The sequence below is a fragment of the Daphnia pulex genome, chromosome 3 (assembly GCF_021134715.1).
Source record: "Daphnia pulex isolate KAP4 chromosome 3, ASM2113471v1".
NCBI classification, from domain to species: domain Eukaryota; kingdom Metazoa; phylum Arthropoda; class Branchiopoda; order Diplostraca; family Daphniidae; genus Daphnia; species Daphnia pulex.
Genome location: NC_060019.1, coordinates 5,796,010 through 5,814,658, shown reverse-complemented (window position 1 = coordinate 5,814,658; position 18,649 = coordinate 5,796,010). Strand labels below are relative to the sequence as shown.

The window sequence follows — 18,649 nt, the reverse complement described above, 5'->3', positions numbered from 1 at the left end:
ACTTGGCACGTCACGCAGTGATGTTAGTTGTCAAAATAAAGCTTCTGCTATGCAGCTATCATTTTCCTCCCTCAAAAGATCAAAGCTTTAAACTGTAAAAATAAAAGAGTTCTGCTTTGTATTTGTTTTGGTTCAATAAGGGATGTCTCTGTAAGGTGAGTTGTGTCTACTAGCATGAATAGTGCTAGCGATTAAGTAAAAATATTGCCCATTACCGACCGTTTGTAAGCTCAAAGCTGTCATTCAAACAAAAAAGATCTTGATAAAATGGTTGCCAGGATTCCTCATTAACCTAGCCATGTCTACATTTAATTTGTAGCATGCATTAGAAATGGGAAGTTTAGCTGAAGGAAACTAATCTAGCTGAGTCCAATTTCAGATGGACAAGTTTGAACATGGAGACCAAAAACAAACTTGCAAAGAGTTTCATCCTTGAACTAGAAGGAAGATTCAGAACTAATGTGTAGCATGTGTGTATCAACACCATCACAAACTTATAATGGGTTCAGCCTATAAACTCTTTCGAAGCATGTAAACTAAAGTGCAACATCAACTGGGCCTTACCCCCCAGTTGAATAATGCATCAGTACAAATGTCATGTAGAAGATCACTTTAAAAAAATATAATGAATACTAGATGCAGTACTGCTTACGTATTTTTTAAAACACAAAGGTAGATGTAATCTTTGAGTAGACGTGCACTTGTGCCAGGATTTGGCTAGCTAGCTTAAAGGCTAGTCATTGCAATCGGGTCGTTGCATACGATTCCGCCCTTTTGCTGTCAAACATTGATAGTAATCCCAGTTTGACTGTGTTTCGACAACGGGAAGTAATCTGCAAATAACAAGACGCTCCTCCCCCCTCTAGTTTATTCCCCAACTAAAATCCCTCTGCTGGACAGATGTCGTGCAGATTGAAACTTGTCCCATTTCCAGTTAAGTTTCAATTTTCTTAAACAATAATCCTCATGTTGTTTTGTGTGGTTGCTTGTTTCAGTTGATTTCCTCGAAAGGAGGGGGAGCTGGATCTATAGGAGGAAACTTTTGCAGACTATGCGTTCGTCGTTGGTGGCATTGTGCTTATTGCTCCTCGTCGTGGATTTCAGCTCGACCACAGTAGCGGCAACAGCAGAAGGTACGTCATAAGTGCGAGTTAGAAACGAGGAAAAGAGACGGAAATTAAGTTGGTTTATCTTGCTCAAAGCGGAAAGCTAGCTACCCCCTCCCCGTTTAGTTTGCAGCGGTTTTCATCTTTTCCGACTTGCCGCTGTAAATCCTCTCTCTCTCTCTCTCTCGCGAAGATGCGCATGCAACAATCAGCGTCGTTTGTCAAGTCGTTCCGCCCTCGTATCTATTGAGATCATCACAGTCTTTTTTCTTTTTCTTATGGAGATTCATAAAAAGCTTTCAGGTTTACTCCGTCGGCCGAGAGTCGCAGAATGCGCAATCACATCTTGACTCTTCCTCCCAGGTTTTCCCTCCCTTCCCCCTTTTTTTTTTATCATCATATCAATAGTGAGGCATATTATCCGTCTCTTGTTCTATTCAGAACGTGATTCTTTGCCATGACGAGCTTCTCATTGCTAGTCAAACGTCGGCCGATTTTACGACGTCTAACAAGCCGACATCTGATGATGGCTCGCTTTATACAAAGAATAGACAGATAGTCTTTCCAAAAATTTATGAGAGTCCGGTCAGACCTCCCGACAGTCCTCAAACGATCCCACGTCTCTGACGTCTTTTCCACGTTCCACAAATCTTATTTTTGCCTTGATATATTTTTTGGGGGGGTTTTTTTCTTTCCGTTTTGTGTGTGTGTGTGTGTGTGTGCGTCCTGTGAGAAGATGCAACCTTTTCGAGTCTTGTCTCATTCAACTTGGCTGGCTCCCTTGATACTCGAAACTGTCGGGTTTACTTATGGTATTATTATTATTCAATGTCAGTGTAGGGCTAGGAATGCGGCTGGAGTGCAAAGTCTATTGTTTCATGTTTCTCTCGGCTTGTTGCAACTTTTCAGCCAGCTGAACTTGTCTGTGCGTGTGTCTGTGTGTGTTGCGCAAAAGGGAAATAAAGACATGGACTCAATTCCTCCTCCCCCACCCTTTGCAAAAGAAATAAAAAAGAGAGAAAAGGAGCAGCTAAAGGCCAACTTGATTTCGACTCCGGAACTGAATCCGGATGGGATGTCGAGATTGGACCAGTTCCTCTTTCTTGATCTTTTGTCGATTGTCTTTTCTTCTTCTTCTTCTTCTTCGACGTCTTCTTCATCTTTTCTTTTTCCCCTTTTTTTTTTTATTCAACAAAAAACTGCTGCTAACGCGATCGACAGGAACAATCGATCCATCTCTTTCCTGTCTGTATGATTGCCTTCAACCTTTTCTTGTCGTAGTGGATCCCCCCTTCTGCTTTCGCCTAGCGATCGATATGCTTCGCACTCTCTCATCGCCAGTTATTATTAGTTAGTAGGTCGTTTTTCTCCTCAGACTAGTCGTTAATATATGCTCATTTTCTAACGGGAAAGGGGGGGGGGGGAAAGTCCTGGGCCAGCAGCTCCTCGCCCTTGTCTCTCTCACTTTGCATCTTGGCAGCTGGAGAATGTCGAATCCTTTGTACCGCATCGAGCACCTTATATATATTGTTTCAAGTTTGGGAAATTGCTCCGAGGCGAACTAGCGTAATGGGAAACTAACAAGAATCTTAAGACGCCGTAATTACGCCGGCAATGATGGTTTTTTTACGGGTCTCTTATAAGATCGAAGGAGGGCAGCGTTAAGAGTTTTCGGGGCTTCGTTTGTAGTTTGGCGCCACACGGAGAACCCACGGCGGCGGGGGCTGGCTGCTTCCTTCATCGAGATTCTCTAAATTGCTAAAATTCATTGGAGGTGCAGTAATAATACAAGGGAGGGATCAATCGACCCTTGGTAAACTTAGCGGGCGGGCCGAAATGTCGAGTGACGGCGGTCTTTCAACTCAGGTTGACACGTTCCTATACACCCACCCGTTTTCTACTGTACTCCCTTGGTTGACAACATTAAGCCAGAACGGAACCGCTAAACGAATTGAGAGACGCGGATGTCGTCATGGCAACGAGTCCTTAAGACTCGCTCATCCCAAGGTACCATCAGAAATCTGTTGATACAAGTCGATGGGAATTTCAATTCCTTGAGGGGCGGTGGCATAGGCGAACTGACGGAAAATGCAATCGACAAGAAAACATTTCCTGCTCTTTGACTTGTCCTTGTTCTCTTTTCGTCTCTGTGTGTGTTTCTCTCCTTTCTTTTTGTCACCGTTGTATTTGCTGGGCCGGATCCCCCACCCGTCCTGGAAGTCTTTGTTCAACAGTCTTTTTTTCTCTCTCCTTTCCACCGAGTTTTTCAAGAGGTTGATCGCATCATCAGAAACCTGTCAGCCGCACAGATTGGTCTCTCTTGTCATCGTCTTTCGCTTCACCCTTTTTAGAAGGTAAACTTTTTTTTTTACTTCTCGCCCCCCACTCACCCGTTTCAGTGAAGAGTAAAGAAGAAGAAGAAGAAGAAAAAGAGGGGGTTAGAAAAAGGAAACTTTTCAATGAAGATGCTGCTTAGTCTAGGGAAATTTCAGATGTATGTTTTCCTATTTCCCTGCCAAAGAAGAGGGAAATAGGAATTATCAAAAGGCTGTTTGGGGGATCAAGTTCTTTTCGACTTTATAAAGATGGACGTGTTCTTTTATTCAGCAGCGTTCAATTCTTACCGGTGTCAGGGAGTAAAGTACGTCTCCACTAGTTTGTTGTTGAGAAAAGGTATATATACATATATATGTGCGTATTTCTTTTTTTGCTTTTGATCATCCATCTCGTTGCTCGGAGCAACGCGGCTGGGTTTTACGTACAGTTCACAATCTTATCAATGTGTGCTGCATTTCCATTCTCGCGCTTTGAAGAGTAGTATTACTTCCCATCCACTAAGCCGTTGAAATATAGATCCATCTTCTTCCTCTTTTTCTTCTTCTTCTTCTCTTTCGGCGCCGTTTTTTTTATGACTACTTCATCCCGTTGTATCAAGGTTTTCCCCATATACGAATACTCTGTTGTATATATATCTATGGCGGTGCACTACAACAAGGAAAGATTGTCGGAGAGTCGTAGAGTCTCGTTAAATAAATGGCGAGGATGGGGCCTTGATGCCTCCCCCAACGACTGTCACGACGGAATAGGTTATAATATACTGTGTCTATGTCTACTCTATTCCACCGCAGAGGAGAACAGAAAAGAGGGAAAATTCGCGCTGCTGCTCCGGCAATGATCCCATTTGTTATCTTGATGACGTGCCTCTGAGCAGCACTGCGTATAGCCTATACGGTATAGGTATAAAATATATATACCTCCATGTTTCTCTCACCGTTCACACACACATACACACACTACGTGGAAAAAGGGGGAAGGAAAAGAAAAAGAAAAATCATAACAGTAAATCTTTAAGGATACTCTCTCTTTCCACCTTCTTTTTTTGCCTTTCTTTACCCCCTCCCACCCCCATTGGTGGGGGGAAAGTGCAACGTAGATTCCCGGCTGGCTGGCCGTTTCCTAGCAGAGTTGATTGGATTATTGGACTCGACACATCAAGGGACTTGGGTGTTTGTCGGCCGTATTTTTTTTCTTCTTCCTTTTCTTTCTCTTTTATTCTCCGGCTGCCGTTCTTCACTTAGAAAAATATATATTTCTTGATGTTATTTAAAGGTATCTTCTCTCTTTTGTTTCTTTTTCTCTTGTTGGTCGTCGCATTGGCCGGCGTTGCGGAGCTACTTGATACCAAAAGTCTTTTTCTTTTTTCTTTTCTTTTTCGCGCGCAAATGGGGGGGGGGGAGCCTCTCTCGGGTCTTGGTTGGTCTAGAACGTGACCGATGATCCGGCAACATAAATAGAAAGACACTCTATACTGGTAGCCGCTCTACTAGGGGCCCAGCCCGGCCCGGCCTGGCCCGGCCGTCTCTCAATCACGTCGACATCGGATGTAATAACTATCACCCCGTCGTCTTCATCGTTAGTCCTTCTTTAACTCTCGGCTCTCCCCTTTTCCGTCCCGACTTGATTGCCGTCGCATCTGTAAACGACATTGTGTGTGTCTTCTTCTTCTTCTTTTCCAGCAAACTATTTCTTTTTTTTTCTTTTTCCTTTTCTGTTTTTCTTGTTCTATCTGCCCGTCTCTCTCGTATATAGACACACGGGCGCAATCTTTGATCTCCTACCGACTGGCTCCTATGCGGATCTGTCAAATAAATAGAGCAAAAGACACACATAAATGTGTCTATTTGAACTAACGCAAAAGAGAGAGAGAGAGAGAGAGAGACATACAATCCTAAAGCGGGACCACCACTACCACTCCGCCCCCGGGTCTCCTTCTTCCGCCCGGAATGGGGAAGACGAAGAAGACAAACATGGGAGAGGGTAGGAGGGGGGGAGGATGAAAATGTTGATGGTGATGATAATCACGATTGAGAGATTGTGTTTCTATAATATGTACTGAACAGTTAAGCTTGCGGCGGTTTTGGGCCGGGAGGAGAAAATGGAAGTTGACTCTTCCGCCACGGTGACGACGTTGCATCGCCATTTGGCCCCGTTTTCCATGAGAATAGGGTAGGGGTAGGGTAGAGAGAGTAAAACGCTTGTTGATGTTGTCCCGCTTGACCTCACCCGTCATTGTCGTCGGTTGAGTTTGGTGATGAGATGCCAACGACATCGCCTTTCAGCTCCCCCCACCCCCACTCCGCCGACGCCGCCGCCGCCGGTCTCTCTTCGGCTCCGCGGAGCCGGAAAAAGAGAAAAACGGCGACGATGATCGACAATGACAGCCAGCGATCCCTGGGAAAAAATGAAAATACTGTCGCGACTTTTTCGCCTCCTTTTGTGACTTTGGGGGTTGATCTTTTCCCCCGCGAGGTTCCCTGCCGTCCTGCTCTTCTGCCGTTGTTGTTGTTGTCGTCCCCGACTTGAATGTAATGGCCCCGAGAGGTCAGTTGCCACCATTTCAGCCCTGTGTATTCTACTCCATCATCCTGTCTGCCCAGGTTAAATCGTTTTGGACTTATTTATTCATTCCGTGGAGATCGTTCAAGCGTGTAAAGTCTCTTCTCTTTTCTCCCGAGAAAAAGCTAGAAAAAAGGAGGAAGCTTTTTCTTCTTCTTTTTATTTTATTTTATTTATATTTTCTTGTCGAGAGACGTGAAAAGGCTAAATAAAAGAAAATGGAAAGGCGGCCTCCTCCTCCTCTTCTCCAGGACACAGAATGAAAGAATATCCGATGGACGACGGATCAAAGATCGGGAAAAAAAGAAGAAGGATTTAGCCTGGACGGCTGGTTATGTATGGAAAGACTTTCTGACGAGCCTGAATGTCGTTCCGATATCAACCGACAAAAACCCCCCTAGCCCAGCCCAGCCCAGCCCAGCCCAGCCCAGCCCAGCTCAGCCCATTCACCCACCGTCGGACCCCTTTGAGTTTTCCTCCCCCGTGCTTTTGTCCAATGTCGCTCCTTTTATCGATTTAAGGATATCTTTAGACACTAGACTGTTAGTTTCCACTGTGCGCCTATTTATATGTATATAGATTGATGAAGAATGATTTGTGCTAAAGTGGCGACACACACACACAGAGTTGATCAATAGCCAATAAAACCGTCATGTGGGAGCAGGACAAAAGATATCCAGCAGTGTCCGTATTTCATCGTTTATTAAATTGTCTTTTTTATTAAATTATTTTATTTCTTATTTCCTTTTTCTCTTTTTGACTTTGTCTTTCTTTTCTTTCCTTCTTTTTTGGTGTCTAGTGCAAGATGGTCCAGTTGAGACAGTGGAAGCTGCCGTCGGCCATGGATTGACGCTGCAGTGTCACCTGCCCGACGTGGCCAATGTGTCCAGTGCTGTGACAGTGCGCTGGGAGAGATGGGCAACGTACCATGGCGCCGGTCCCGACGCCAATGAGTCGAAGCCCCGGACTGGCGAGAGCCTCGTCGTAGCACGGCGTCGCCGCCGCCGCCGCCACCACCACCACTACCGCCGTCGCTCCCGCCGCCTGATCCATCAGGGCTCCGCATTGCGCTTCGCATCCATTTCAGAAGCAGACGAGGGACTGTACAGGTGTGTCGGATCCAGCAGCAGCAGCAGCTTCATCGATAGCGCGTCTGTTGACGAAGGTGGAAGAGGAGAGTTGGACGACCCTGGATCCTTGATACTCGATCAGCCCGACGACGCTGATAACGTTACCATCGTTTCAGCCATTAACGACACCGAGCAACAAAGCGGAGTAGTAACGAGTCCATCAACTGATGGTTATGGTGGTGATGGTGGTGATGATCCCCGTGTTGTAACAACTTCCACCCTCTCGTCCACGCCCGTCTACGGATCTTTCATCTACTTGCGCGTTCAAGGTAAATCTATTCAGCAGGATCCTTCCCCAAATTGTCAAGTGGCAATTTCACAAAGGAGCAAGTAAAATTAGAGCTAATGGTTCATTTCCTCTTCGTACTTTATTTTTGTTGTTTTTGTTTTTTCCGCTAGCGTGATGCTTCGTGCAAAACGGTTAGATGTCGAGATATCAAAGCTCTGTGTTTCTCTGCCTGCGTGTCTGCGTGTAGTTGTGTGTGGTGCAATCAGGACGAATTCGACTGGAGGGGATTGACGGTACCCAAAAAAGAAAAGAAAAGTAAAAAAAGAGATTTTCCCGATTACGGATTCGCGTTGGCGTGTTCTGTGTGCGTTCCACATTTCTTATTCCTTTTTTTTTTAGTTTTAGTTTTAGTTCCATTTGAGCTTTAACGTGAAAACTTTGAGTTCTTTATTCATTGTGCCAGACCCCCGCAGGCAATCTGATATCATCGGAAATGTGTCTACAAAGTCGAGAAAGAGAGAGAGAGAGCGGGAACGGGAGGGAGAGAACTTGTGTGTGTGTTTTTTTCCTCTCCGCACTAAGTAATGGAGTTTGAAAAAGGTGGGCGACGGTAGTGGCTGGGACTGGGTTCGAGGAAAAAAAAATAGCCGCCTTCTTTAGTAGTATTGACACGTCGACGGATCCGACTACTACACACACACACGCGCGCGTTAGGTGAGCTCGGCCATATGTTCACTTACTTTTGTGTGTGTGTTTCAGTTGGGCACAATGGCGTCGGAGACTTTCTTCTCCTCGTAAAGGACTTGTTGTTTATTCTTGTATCATTTCCTAGTGAACCTCAATCATCTCGGATACATTAGGGTCGAGAGCTGGTAGGACACATAGTCGAATGAGGAAATTGAGGTCTGTTGAGCAAGGAAGGAAGGAAGGAAGGAAGGAAGGAAGAAGCGGTGGGGGTGAGGGGCTAGGCTATGCGGGAGGCTCCCGTTTGTTAATCTCGTCGTACATCTCTTGCGCGCAAGTTGGTTGCAAGTTACTTTCTCTTTATGGTCTCCCGGTTTTCGCGCTTCCCAACTAAGCCCTCTACTTCTTTAATAGATGAGAAGAGTCTCTCCAGCTCTTTTTAGCTCTCCAGGGTCTTCTCTCTCTCCCTTCTTCCGTCTTTTCTCTTAGCAAACTCTCGTTGTCTAGTCTCTGGGACGTGATTCTTCCGTCTAATGAACAAGACCTCCACTTCGGGGTTTGGGGAGATTCGAAAAACAAAAAAAGGGAAAAAGAAACGCCAGCTAGAATATGTTACTCAACTTGAATCCCCTTCATTTGGACTTTGTTCGTCTCCATCACCTTTTTTTTTTATATAAACCGGCAACCATCATTGCCGTGAATTTTGTCGTTATTTCATTTTCTCGCCGTCAAACAAAGCCCAAAGAATTTTGGAACCTTTCAAATTCATCTATATTGTTTTGGGCTTTTATTTTCTTTCTTTCTTTCCCCCTGGAATTTCGCTTTGAGCTTTGAGTTTTCCCTTTTTTCCACCTCCGCCCGTTGGCGATCCGCTTTCAAACTAATGGCGCCTCCCATCGCCCCTTTTTTTGTTTTCATTTTCCTTTTGAGATGTTGTCGAGTTGCGCTGACGGCAGTGTTGTTGTTGTTCAATATTCTCTCCGGCTTTTAATAATATGAGAGAGAGGACAATATCTTTTGACACACACACACACACACAATGACAATGACAATGTGTTGTTTTGCCTTTTCTCTCTCCCCTATGCGATCGACAGTTGCCGCCGTCCTGACTGACTACCCGGAATCGCCCGTTTTGATTCACCCGCTGAGGCAACAGCGACGCAAGCAGAGACTCAAGTGTTTGGCGTTCGGCCATCCGACGCCCGTCATCCATTGGCGAATCAACAACAACGAGAGTCTCCACCAGCAGGTTGGTTTTACCCCCCCTCCCACTCCAGTTGTGATATTGTGACGCCGCCCACTACTTGTCCCGGGGAAAAAAAAACTTGACGACGTTGGTGACAGTCAAGGATTTTGTCGACGACGACGATGATGAGACGGGAAAGGAAAAAGAAAAAAAAAAGGAAAGTCAATGGACCTTCTTTCTAGTTCGGTGGAGCGTGACGGAATCAAGAGGCGACGGCAGCGACGTGGGCAAAAAAATCTTTTTCCCTTCTTCTTCTTCATTTCAGACATTTTTCGAATCCTTCACGCACACGAAAATGACAAAAGATCCTCCACATTTTTTTCTTTTTTCTTTTATTCTTTTAGATTTTGATTCTTTCCTTATTTCCGGAAGGAAGAGGGTAATGGGGGTAAAGTTGACGCAGTCTAGAGTAGACGTGCAGGATGTAAGGGTATCTAATCTTTCTCCAGATGTATAGACCCGAGAATGGAGACGTATTGATTAGCATTGTGTGTGTCTGCTGTGAGCTGTGTGTGTGTGTCTGTGTATGTGCCGATTCGCTCAAGCCATCAGCTTTATTTCGGGAGAATGACGACGAGTTGGGCTGGCCGTTCGGTTCTGGGCTGCCTAGCTCTTCTCGTCGTTAACTTCTAACTTTGCCTCTCTCTCTTCCATCCGGAAGCCAATTAGAAAGGGAAGCAGCTAGAGAATGCCATGCCCCAAAGGTAGATAACACACACACACACACACTTTGAGTGGAGAGGAAGAAGGAAGGGGAAAAAAAAAGATGATTCCGAGCGGAAGAGGAGCAAATGTTCCACTAGTTCTAGATCGTTAAATTAAGCGACGCTATTTTCCCGACTTGCCTTTTTTTGTTTGTCAGCCCCCCATTTCCCATCCCCTCGTCCTTCTCCTCCTCCAACAATGATGATGGCATATGTGGATTCATCAGCGCGCATCGTTGACTTCATCGCAGTTATTAATGTCGAGTCAAATTATCATCCGATGGCAAAAAGGAGGAGTCTCTCTCTCTTTTTTGGGTGGCAGAACACACACACCCACCCACAGCTGGCGGTGGTGGTGGGGATGAAAGAAGATCTCGGATGATAGGACACGTTCGATGGCGGCAGTCACGTACACTTATCTCTGTTCCTATCAAACCGCAAGAAGATGTTTTGGTCGAACAAAAGAGATCGATGACCGTCGGAGGAAAAGTCTCGTTGATTTCCGATTTTTTCCTGGCCCCCCCCCCCTCATTTCCGGTTGACGTTTTCTCGTCTAGTCGTGGAAGAATTTGAATTCCATCTTCTCCGACACGATGAAACATTCCTCGGATGATAAAAGGGAAAAGAATCCAGCGCCGCCGATGGAAGAAATAATCAAAATAAAAAGAGACTGACAAGCCGTTAAAAAAGAACCGAGTGTCTTGTTTTGTCTATATCTATTCCCCGGGTGCCCATTTTCTTTCCTTTTTTTCTTCTTCTTCTTCCTTTTGTGCTTATTGATTGGACCGTGACGACATTGGTGGGGGGAGGAAGGGCAAAGAACCCAACGAGAAAAGAAGAAGATGATTATGATGAGCGAGTAGTTGTAGTAGTGCTCTCCTTCTTCTTCTTCTTCTTCTTCTTCCAGCCCTCGGAAGAGCCCTAAAGAGAAATGGCTCAATGATGCAAGATCACTTCCCTCCCACCCCCACCCAAACCCCACTCTCTCTCTCTCTCTCTCTTGCCCGCAAGCAACAGCAATTTGAAGCAATCTAGAGAAAAGAAGGAAATAGCTATCCAACCAATCATTTCCTTCTTCTTCTTCTTCTTCTTTTTATTTATTTTTCTTTTTGTTTTGTTTGGTTTCGCCCTGATTCTTTCTTAAACGTCGCCACCGTGACAACGTCGATATGCTGTGACGGGACTAAAAAGGTCTTCAGAAGACGACGTCATCCGACTGACACAATAAACGTTTTCTCCCCGGCACACGGACACACAAAAGAAATGAAAATGTTTCAAAAATGCCAACGGACGTTGGTTGGGGCGCCCGCCCGTCCGTCCGTCTTCTACTAGATATTATACATCTGGCATAACTCGTTCAACCAACTCTTCTTCTTTTTTTTCTTATTTCTTTCCCGGAAAAAATGTCAATGGCGTGATGGCTGCTTTTTAGAGAGCCGACCCGGCCCGTCTCCCTGGTACTTGAGTTATTGGATTTTCTTTTGCCCAGTTTTCAAAGAGCGGCGGCGGCGGCCGTCGTGACGTGTATGTGGACGTGGTTCTTTTGTTTGTCAAGTCGTGTGTAGATGTGTATCCGCCATCTTCACTTAGTATTCAAACGGCCAGAGGACACACACGACCTATAAGCTCCCGAGCTGGTAAACGGTAAAAAGCGTGGGGTACTTGGGGGCCCAGACGACGGAAAAGGTATATCGATCGACCCGTTAGGAGCAGGGAGCAGGGAGCCCTTTTGGAAGATTGGCGACGCTCGACACGCCATACACCAACTGGACTACAATGGACACCCTCCTCCTCCTCCTCCTCCTCCCTCACCGATTCCGTCCTCAATTTTCGTTAGACTTTTTTAATAAAGAAGAAGAAGAAGAGAAACAAGTTTGGCATTTGCACAGGCCGTGGTGTAACCGTTTTCTATTGGATATTTGTCGGTGGACGCAGGTGCGCTTGGTCGAGGAGGCGGACGAGGAGCCAATAAGACGGCCTCAACGAGGTTACATCCGCTCCGTAGTTGCAATTGACTGGGAGAGCAGTCGACAGGGCGACCAAGAAAACGACCAGGACCAGGACCGGAACGACAACGACGACAACGACGACGACAACTGGCAACAGACGGTGAACGTGACTTGCTCGGCTAGCAACACCATCGCCCGTCAAACGCACACCGACACGCGAATGTTCAACTTGGAGCGAGTCCGTCCAGGCGACGTCAGAGGTATCAAATCAACAATTAACCAACTTTTTCTTTTTTCTTTTGAGAAGATTAGAATTTCCCATTTCTCGCCCTTTTTTTTTTATTTTCTTGAGCGACAGCGACTTGATTTTTTCTCCGTTTCTTCATTTCCGGCTTCCACAGGTGAACAGGAGGATGAAGCCAACGACAGTCAGGCCGGCGCCGGCTATTGCGGACGCTACACGGGCAACATTTGCCGGGGACAGCTGAGCAATCCGGCCTCCGTGTGGTACAACATCAGCAGCAGCGACCAGACGGGCGGCTGGCTCAACGAGCAGCTCGTCCACGGACTCTGGGACGAAGTTGTCAATACTCTGCGGGAGCCGTGTAAATCAGCGGCCAAGGTAACAACACTACACTTACCACCCCTCACTCTTGCATGTTGCTTGACTAATTGGAAAAGTTGTGTGGTCACCGTGAATCATTGATTATATCCTGCCGATCCGATCCATCCCGACAGAAATTGCTGTGCTTGTACGCTTTCCCCGAGTGTCACCTGGACGAGGATGGATTCGCCAGAAAGTTGCCGCTCTGCTACGAGGATTGGTAAGATTTAAAACAAAAAGAAAAACAGAAAGAAAAGAACACTGCTCGTAGCCTGATTTTTCTATTCCCAGGGAATTTGAAATGAATGATTTACACGAGCGACTTTTATCGATTTTTGCAGTATGGCGACGAGGCAGCTCTTTTGCGTCGACGACTGGGCCCAGCTGGAAAGCAACAAACAGCGCGGCTTCTACTTGGGATCGCGTGGGCATTTCCGGCTGCCCAAATGCGAGAAGCTGCCCAGGATGGGCTCAAGGAGCTTTTTCATGTCCAGCAGCCACAGCGGCAGCAAGTACGGCCAGGATCCGCCGAGTTGCTCGCGAGCCCATTTGACTCAGCTCGTTCCAGCCGAAGTGACCAGTGAGTTTGGGCGCACTCTTTCATTCTTTTCATTTGTTTTGTCTTTCTTTCCCTGGGCGTCGATTTATTTTGTTGTGTTCATTTTCTCTCGATCCATTTTCCAAATCCATCAGCTTCGTGCATCAAAGGACGCGGCCGCTTCTACCAAGGAAACGTGAGCGTGACTCGGGATGGGATTGCATGCCAGCGCTGGGATGCCCAGGAGCCGCACTCGCACAACCGTCCGCCACTCAACATTTTCCCTGAAATGCAGGGCGCCGAGAATTTCTGCCGGAACGCCGGCGGAGAAGAGCCCCGTCCTTGGTGTTACACCACCGATCCTTTGGTCCGGTGGCAGCCCTGTGACATCCCGCAATGCGGTTCGTTAGATCCAGCTGCCCATCCATCAAAACTTGCCCCTAAAAACCCCCCAAACAAAAAAAGAAACATTTGAAATTGAATTTTTATTTTTTATTTTTGTTTTTAAACTTTTTTGTGTAGGTCATTCAGAGGTTGAAGTGACTCTCCTTCCGATGGAAGCCACTTTTACGCCGGGATTCGTTCTCCTTTTGGCCGGCGTCGGTTTCCTTTCGTTACTCATCTTCCTCCTGTTTCTACTGCTCTGCCAGAGGGCCTTCAAGCACAAACAAGGCTACCAGCTCCCCTCATTACAAGTATAAAAAGAGCACCTCTTTTGCCTACCATCTACTACTGCGTCTTATATATCCGGCCCCGGAGCCGAAGCCGGAGACGGAACAGCTTTTGTTTTATTCGGTTGCATTTCAATATGTGATACATATCCTCTATTATATATATATATCATTTTCCATCTTCCTTCGTTATTTGTTGATAACACAGAAAGAATCGATCGACCTGCAAAAGCTGCGAGACAACTCGACGTACCAGTGTGTCGGAGCCCGGATCGATCCATCGCTAGAGAAACTGGAATATCCCCGCAACGACATTATCTACATCAGAGACATTGGCCAGGGAGCATTCGGCCGGGTGTTTCAAGTAAGTGCCACGAGAAATTAGCGGGTCGTAGGAGGGTGTGCGCCGGAGCGTCCCCTCCCGCTTGTGCGGGCGGCGCCCCACTTGGACTCATTTTCTCTTTTTTCTTTTGTCATTTTTGATTAAATTTTTGGTAATTTCCCATTTCTAATTAAAGGCCAAAGCTCCGAATCTGGTCAAAGGTGAGGCCTGCACCATTGTGGCCGTCAAGACGCTGAAGGAGGAGGCCGACGATGAAATGTGCGCCAATTTCGAGAAGGAGGCCTGCCTATTGGCCGAGCTGGATCATCCCAACATAATCGGCTTGCTGGGCGTCTGCGCCGTCGGCAAGCCCATGTGTCTCCTGCTGGAATTTATGGAGCTGGGCGACCTGAGACAATACTTGCGCTCCTGCTGCCCGTCCAATTACATCGCCATGCCCGAGTCGTCGGCCGGCGGATCGTCCGGCGACATCAAAGACGTCAAACTCTCGGCCGCCGATTTGACGAGCATGGGCCGCCAAATCGCCGACGGAATGGTCTACCTCTCGCAGAGGGGCTTCGTCCACCGTGACCTGGCCACCCGCAACTGCCTGGTCAGCTCCAACGGGCCGCCCAGCAGCGGCGGAGGCGTCACCGTCAAGATCGCCGACTTTGGCCTGTCGCAGCGCGTCCACTGGCAGCAGTACTACTACACGGGGACGGACAACGATGCCATACCCATCCGCTGGATGCCGCTGGAGAGCATCATCTTCAACCGCTACACCACGTCGTCGGATGTCTGGGCCTTTGGCGTCTGCCTCTGGGAGATCTTCTCCTACGCCCAGCAGCCCTACCACGGAATGTCTCACGAGGAAGTCGTCCGCTACTTGCAGACCGGCGGAATGCTCCAGCCGCCGGCCCACGCGTCCTGTGCCATTTACGCCGTCATGCGCTCCTGCTGGCACAGCTCAGCCGGAGAGCGGCCCAGCTTCGTCGACCTGCACGACGAGCTTGTGGCTATCGAAGAAGCACTTTGTTGCCAACCTCGTCCCGATACTGATCCACCTCCCGTTCACCTTTGAATTTTTTTTGTTTTCTAGAAATGAAGAAAGAAAATTAAAACGACATCTTTAAAAACTCTACCAGTCCTTTTTTCAACAACAAAAAAAAAATGCCCATTATATTTAAATTACTTTGAAATCTTTTTTTCAATCGAGCACTCGTGTAACACTGCACAACCTCAATCATATCATATTTCTTTTGTCTCTTTTTTTTGAGGGGGGGGGGAGAGGGGGTTTGGGTTTTTTTTTTTCTCAGTCATAGCTCGCCTTTGGCTACCGCATTTGTTTGTGCTTATCGAGCGAGGAAAAATAAGAGTCTCTGTGGGATCTGATGTGCATCTAGCGTTTATATTGTGTGTGTCCCTTTTGTTCTTTTCTGGTAGGAGAAGAAATATTCATCATTTGAAAAAGAAAAAAAAAAAATAACTTGAGCCAAGATCTCTTTCGACAAAGTCAGCTTTTCACTTTTTGGGTTTTTTGTTTCAGTTTTTGGTGTGTTTCTTTTCGTTTGTTTTCGCTGTGTCGTGCATACCGTACACCATTGGTAACAGTTGTCTAATAAGTAAACATGTTGCAATTATCTTATCTATCTTGCAGGGCAGAGAGATGGATGTATCAACTCACTGTTAGTCAATATACTCTTTTTTTGCAGTACAACAGCATCACATCATTGTCTATTCATTTCCGTGCCTGCTTGATGAGCAGAAATCAATAAGTGATTTTCTCTTTTCAGTAGCTCTCCAAAGCGGAGCTGTTCTTTACATTTTGAGCTTCTTAACCTCATAAGACAAGCCCTTCAGGGTCACGTGTTCAATTTTAGAATGCCCTGTAATAGCCTGCAATATTAAAGAACTGGGTACGGCTTCGCTATCGCTAAGTAGAGAAGATTACGCTATGGCGTTCAGTAAAATATTATTTATTTTTTATTTTTTAAAAAGCGATCAATAAAAATAAAAACATGGTAGTGATTTTAAAATATTAATTATTATTTTAATTCATAAGCAAAAATGGTTATGCAGAGTTATATATAATGCAATTTGGAGGCGAACCTGGCGACGACATTTCGAAAGTCGCGCACTACGTCACGCATCAAAACAAAATTAAAAAAAAAAATTACTGCCAAATTATCTTTATAATTATAATTAATTTATCCATAAAATATTTGTAAATTCTAAACAATGATTTACCGTATTTAGTTTTAAATATTTATTGAAACGATGAGCGAATTGTAATAGTGTTTCAATTGACTATCCCTATACACCAGCCCTAAACACAATATTCTTCTACGGCGCCACCGCCATCTTCCTCCTCGCCGCGATCTCGTGTGCTTCACGTGCCTCAAACATATTACAGGTTCGTTTTAACAGTTTCCCGCAGTTCTCGTCCTTAAATTTACTTGTTATATATCTGTAACTTGTGAAAAAGTGAAGTAAGTCCGACTACAGTCATGTTGAACTGCTGTTCTTCTTATGAAGTGACATTTGACAATTCGTTAAAAACAGCAAACCTTGGCCGCATGGTCTTAGTCGGTTAAAAATAGCCCTCATAATTATTTTTAGAGTATACAGTGATAATTTGTTCATCTTTTTCATGTTTAACCTTAATGTTAACTGATTTAACAATGTTCTTCTTGTTTTGCAGAATGAATGCAGAGAAGTTGGCAAAATTGCAATCTCAAGTGAGGATCGGGGGCCCTGGTACTGCTCGCAGGAAGAAGAAAGTTGTCCACCGTACTGCTACCACTGATGACAAGAAGCTTCAAAGTTCCTTGAAAAAACTGACAGTCAACAACATCCCTGGGATTGAGGAAGTCAACATGTTCAAGGATGATGGTACAATCATCCACTTCAACAACCCTAAAGTACAGGCTTCTCTAGCGGCAAACACTTTTGCCATCACCGGTCATGCTGAACACAAACGTAAGATCTCACAAAAGTTAATGCCATTCCCAAGTTTATTAATTTCATCTGTCATTGTTTGTTTGCAGCCATCACTGATATGTTGCCAGCTATCCTCAACCAATTGCCAACTGAAAGTTTGGCACACTTGAAAGAAAGGATAGTAGGTGCCTCTGCCGGTGGACAGGGTGGAGCATCATCGGCTACGCTACCGACAACCGAAGAAGATGATGAGGTTCCCGATCTAGTTGACAACTTTGACGAGCCAAGCAAGAAGGAGGCGCCCACTGTTGAGACCAAGTCGACAGCCGAAGTCAAGGTAGCTGAAACCCCTGCTGCTACAGCTGCCGAACCAGTCAAAGCTGCGGAGACTCCCAAAGCAGAAGAATAAACATGAAGACGGAATACCGGCAACAACGTGAAGGATGCAGTCGGAACAAGCAGGCGCCGGCAAAAGGAAAATCAACCTTGACTGTTTTCTATTTTGTCTTTCCTTCTCCCTTCACTTTTCTAGTTTTTTTTTTCCTTTTTCTTTAATTCCTTTTCTATTACAAAAGGATGTAATCCTATGGTCCCACTTTAGGCCATTACTAATCATGGGAAAGCAACAACTGTACTCGTATTACACACTGAACGAAAAAGAAAAACAGGGATGATTTCTTATTGTTATTGGCTGTTTGTGAAAGTCCTCAGATCAAACAGAGAATGAGCTTCTGGCTGCAATGTTTCCCCGTCATAAAAATCTTAATACACCATCAATTGATTAGTAACTTGTTTAAAATTTATTGAAAAAAGAATCCAACGGTGCAAAACATTTAGGGTACTGAGTAGTTGTAAGAGTAACGTGAACTTTTTCTTTTACATTGCATCTTCCCACTGCAAACAAATTTCAATTCAATCCAGGTGAGGGGATCAAGGAGAAATAGGAGTTGGTAAGTCCCAAATATAGTCACCTGGTGTAGCAGGGATCAGGCCAAGGAAACATCATTCACTTCAGGCAGGCCAGCATGAAGGAACTCCACCGTATAGTAGGTACTAATGCTCTTATATGCATACTAACATATACTATCATATGTACTACACACATTTTCCTCTCCAGCAACACGGCCAACTGGAACTTGTCCCGCAGCGTCAGCTCAGTGGGCGAGAGACCCCGCGACACTTTCTCGATGCCTCTTTACTGCCAAAACATGGGCCGAAACGTTCGGCCGGATTCCATCAGAACGGAAAGGATAAGGGCTGCGTCAAGAAGTCAGCCAGCGATTTGACGCTCATCGAGTCGACGATAAACGGACACCAGCAGCAAAATAATTAAAAAATTTACATACGGGAAGTGTATGTATTGTATATATTGCCTTATAAAACGACCGAAATTTGCCCCCTTTTATTTTTGTTTATTGTCATATTAACAACCATTCTGAGTAACTTTAACGATGTTAATATGCTTTAAAGATGTCACATTTGATGAAGTTTATTAATTTAAATACGTTCTGTATGTTACATGGAAATTGTAGTATATTTAAGCTTTCCGGTAATTTTAATCCGGTAATCACCCTTTTCGTATTTCCCCTTAAGGTCCTAAGGGCGAAAAAGGGTTGTATTCAGCCGTAGG

At 45.5% G+C, this 18,649-nt stretch overlaps 2 protein-coding genes across 5 annotated transcripts; both read left to right on the top strand.

Annotated features, from left to right (window-relative positions):
- The first annotated feature begins 19 nt into the window (after positions 1-19).
- Positions 20-15,796, top strand: LOC124189764 (tyrosine-protein kinase transmembrane receptor Ror2-like). Of its 2 annotated transcripts, none has more exons than XM_046582235.1 (12): positions 20-155; positions 996-1,133; positions 6,802-7,401; positions 9,140-9,294; positions 11,931-12,204; positions 12,346-12,566; positions 12,683-12,768; positions 12,890-13,128; positions 13,242-13,487; positions 13,609-13,781; positions 13,966-14,121; positions 14,276-15,796. In XM_046582235.1, exons 2-12 carry the CDS (start codon positions 1,052-1,054, stop codon positions 15,158-15,160), a joined length of 3,117 nt encoding a protein of 1,038 aa, XP_046438191.1. In that variant the 5' UTR covers positions 20-155; positions 996-1,051; the 3' UTR covers positions 15,161-15,796. The 2 variants fall into 2 exon arrangements, with proteins under 2 accessions (XP_046438191.1, XP_046438190.1); XM_046582234.1 differs by having other exon boundaries at positions 26-155; positions 12,626-12,768.
- A 537-nt stretch (positions 15,797-16,333) lies between these two features.
- LOC124189860 (transcription factor BTF3 homolog 4-like) lies at positions 16,334-17,807 on the top strand. 3 transcript variants are annotated; one of them, XM_046582340.1, is made up of 3 exons: positions 16,334-16,492; positions 16,781-17,058; positions 17,127-17,807. In XM_046582340.1, exons 2-3 carry the CDS (start codon positions 16,782-16,784, stop codon positions 17,426-17,428), a joined length of 579 nt encoding a protein of 192 aa, XP_046438296.1. In that variant the 5' UTR covers positions 16,334-16,492; position 16,781; the 3' UTR covers positions 17,429-17,807. The 3 variants fall into 3 exon arrangements, with proteins under 3 accessions (XP_046438296.1, XP_046438297.1, XP_046438298.1); XM_046582341.1 differs by having other exon boundaries at positions 16,416-16,568; XM_046582342.1 differs by lacking the exon at positions 16,334-16,492 and adding an exon at positions 16,586-16,699.
- Positions 17,808-18,649: the final 842 nt, after the last annotated feature.

Coding starts and splice junctions, on each gene's coding strand:
- LOC124189764 (XM_046582234.1), top strand. CDS start 1,052: ATGCGTTCGTCGTTGGTGGCATTGTGCTTATTGCTCCTCGTCGTGGAT. Junction 13,129..13,241: donor CGTTCCAGCCGAAGTGACCA/GTGAGTTTGGGC, acceptor CAAATCCATCAG/CTTCGTGCATCAAAGGACGC. Junction 13,782..13,965: donor ACCAGCTCCCCTCATTACAA/GTATAAAAAGAG, acceptor TTGATAACACAG/AAAGAATCGATCGACCTGCA.
- LOC124189860 (XM_046582340.1), top strand. CDS start 16,782: ATGAATGCAGAGAAGTTGGCAAAATTGCAATCTCAAGTGAGGATCGGG. Junction 17,059..17,126: donor CGGTCATGCTGAACACAAAC/GTAAGATCTCAC, acceptor GTTTGTTTGCAG/CCATCACTGATATGTTGCCA.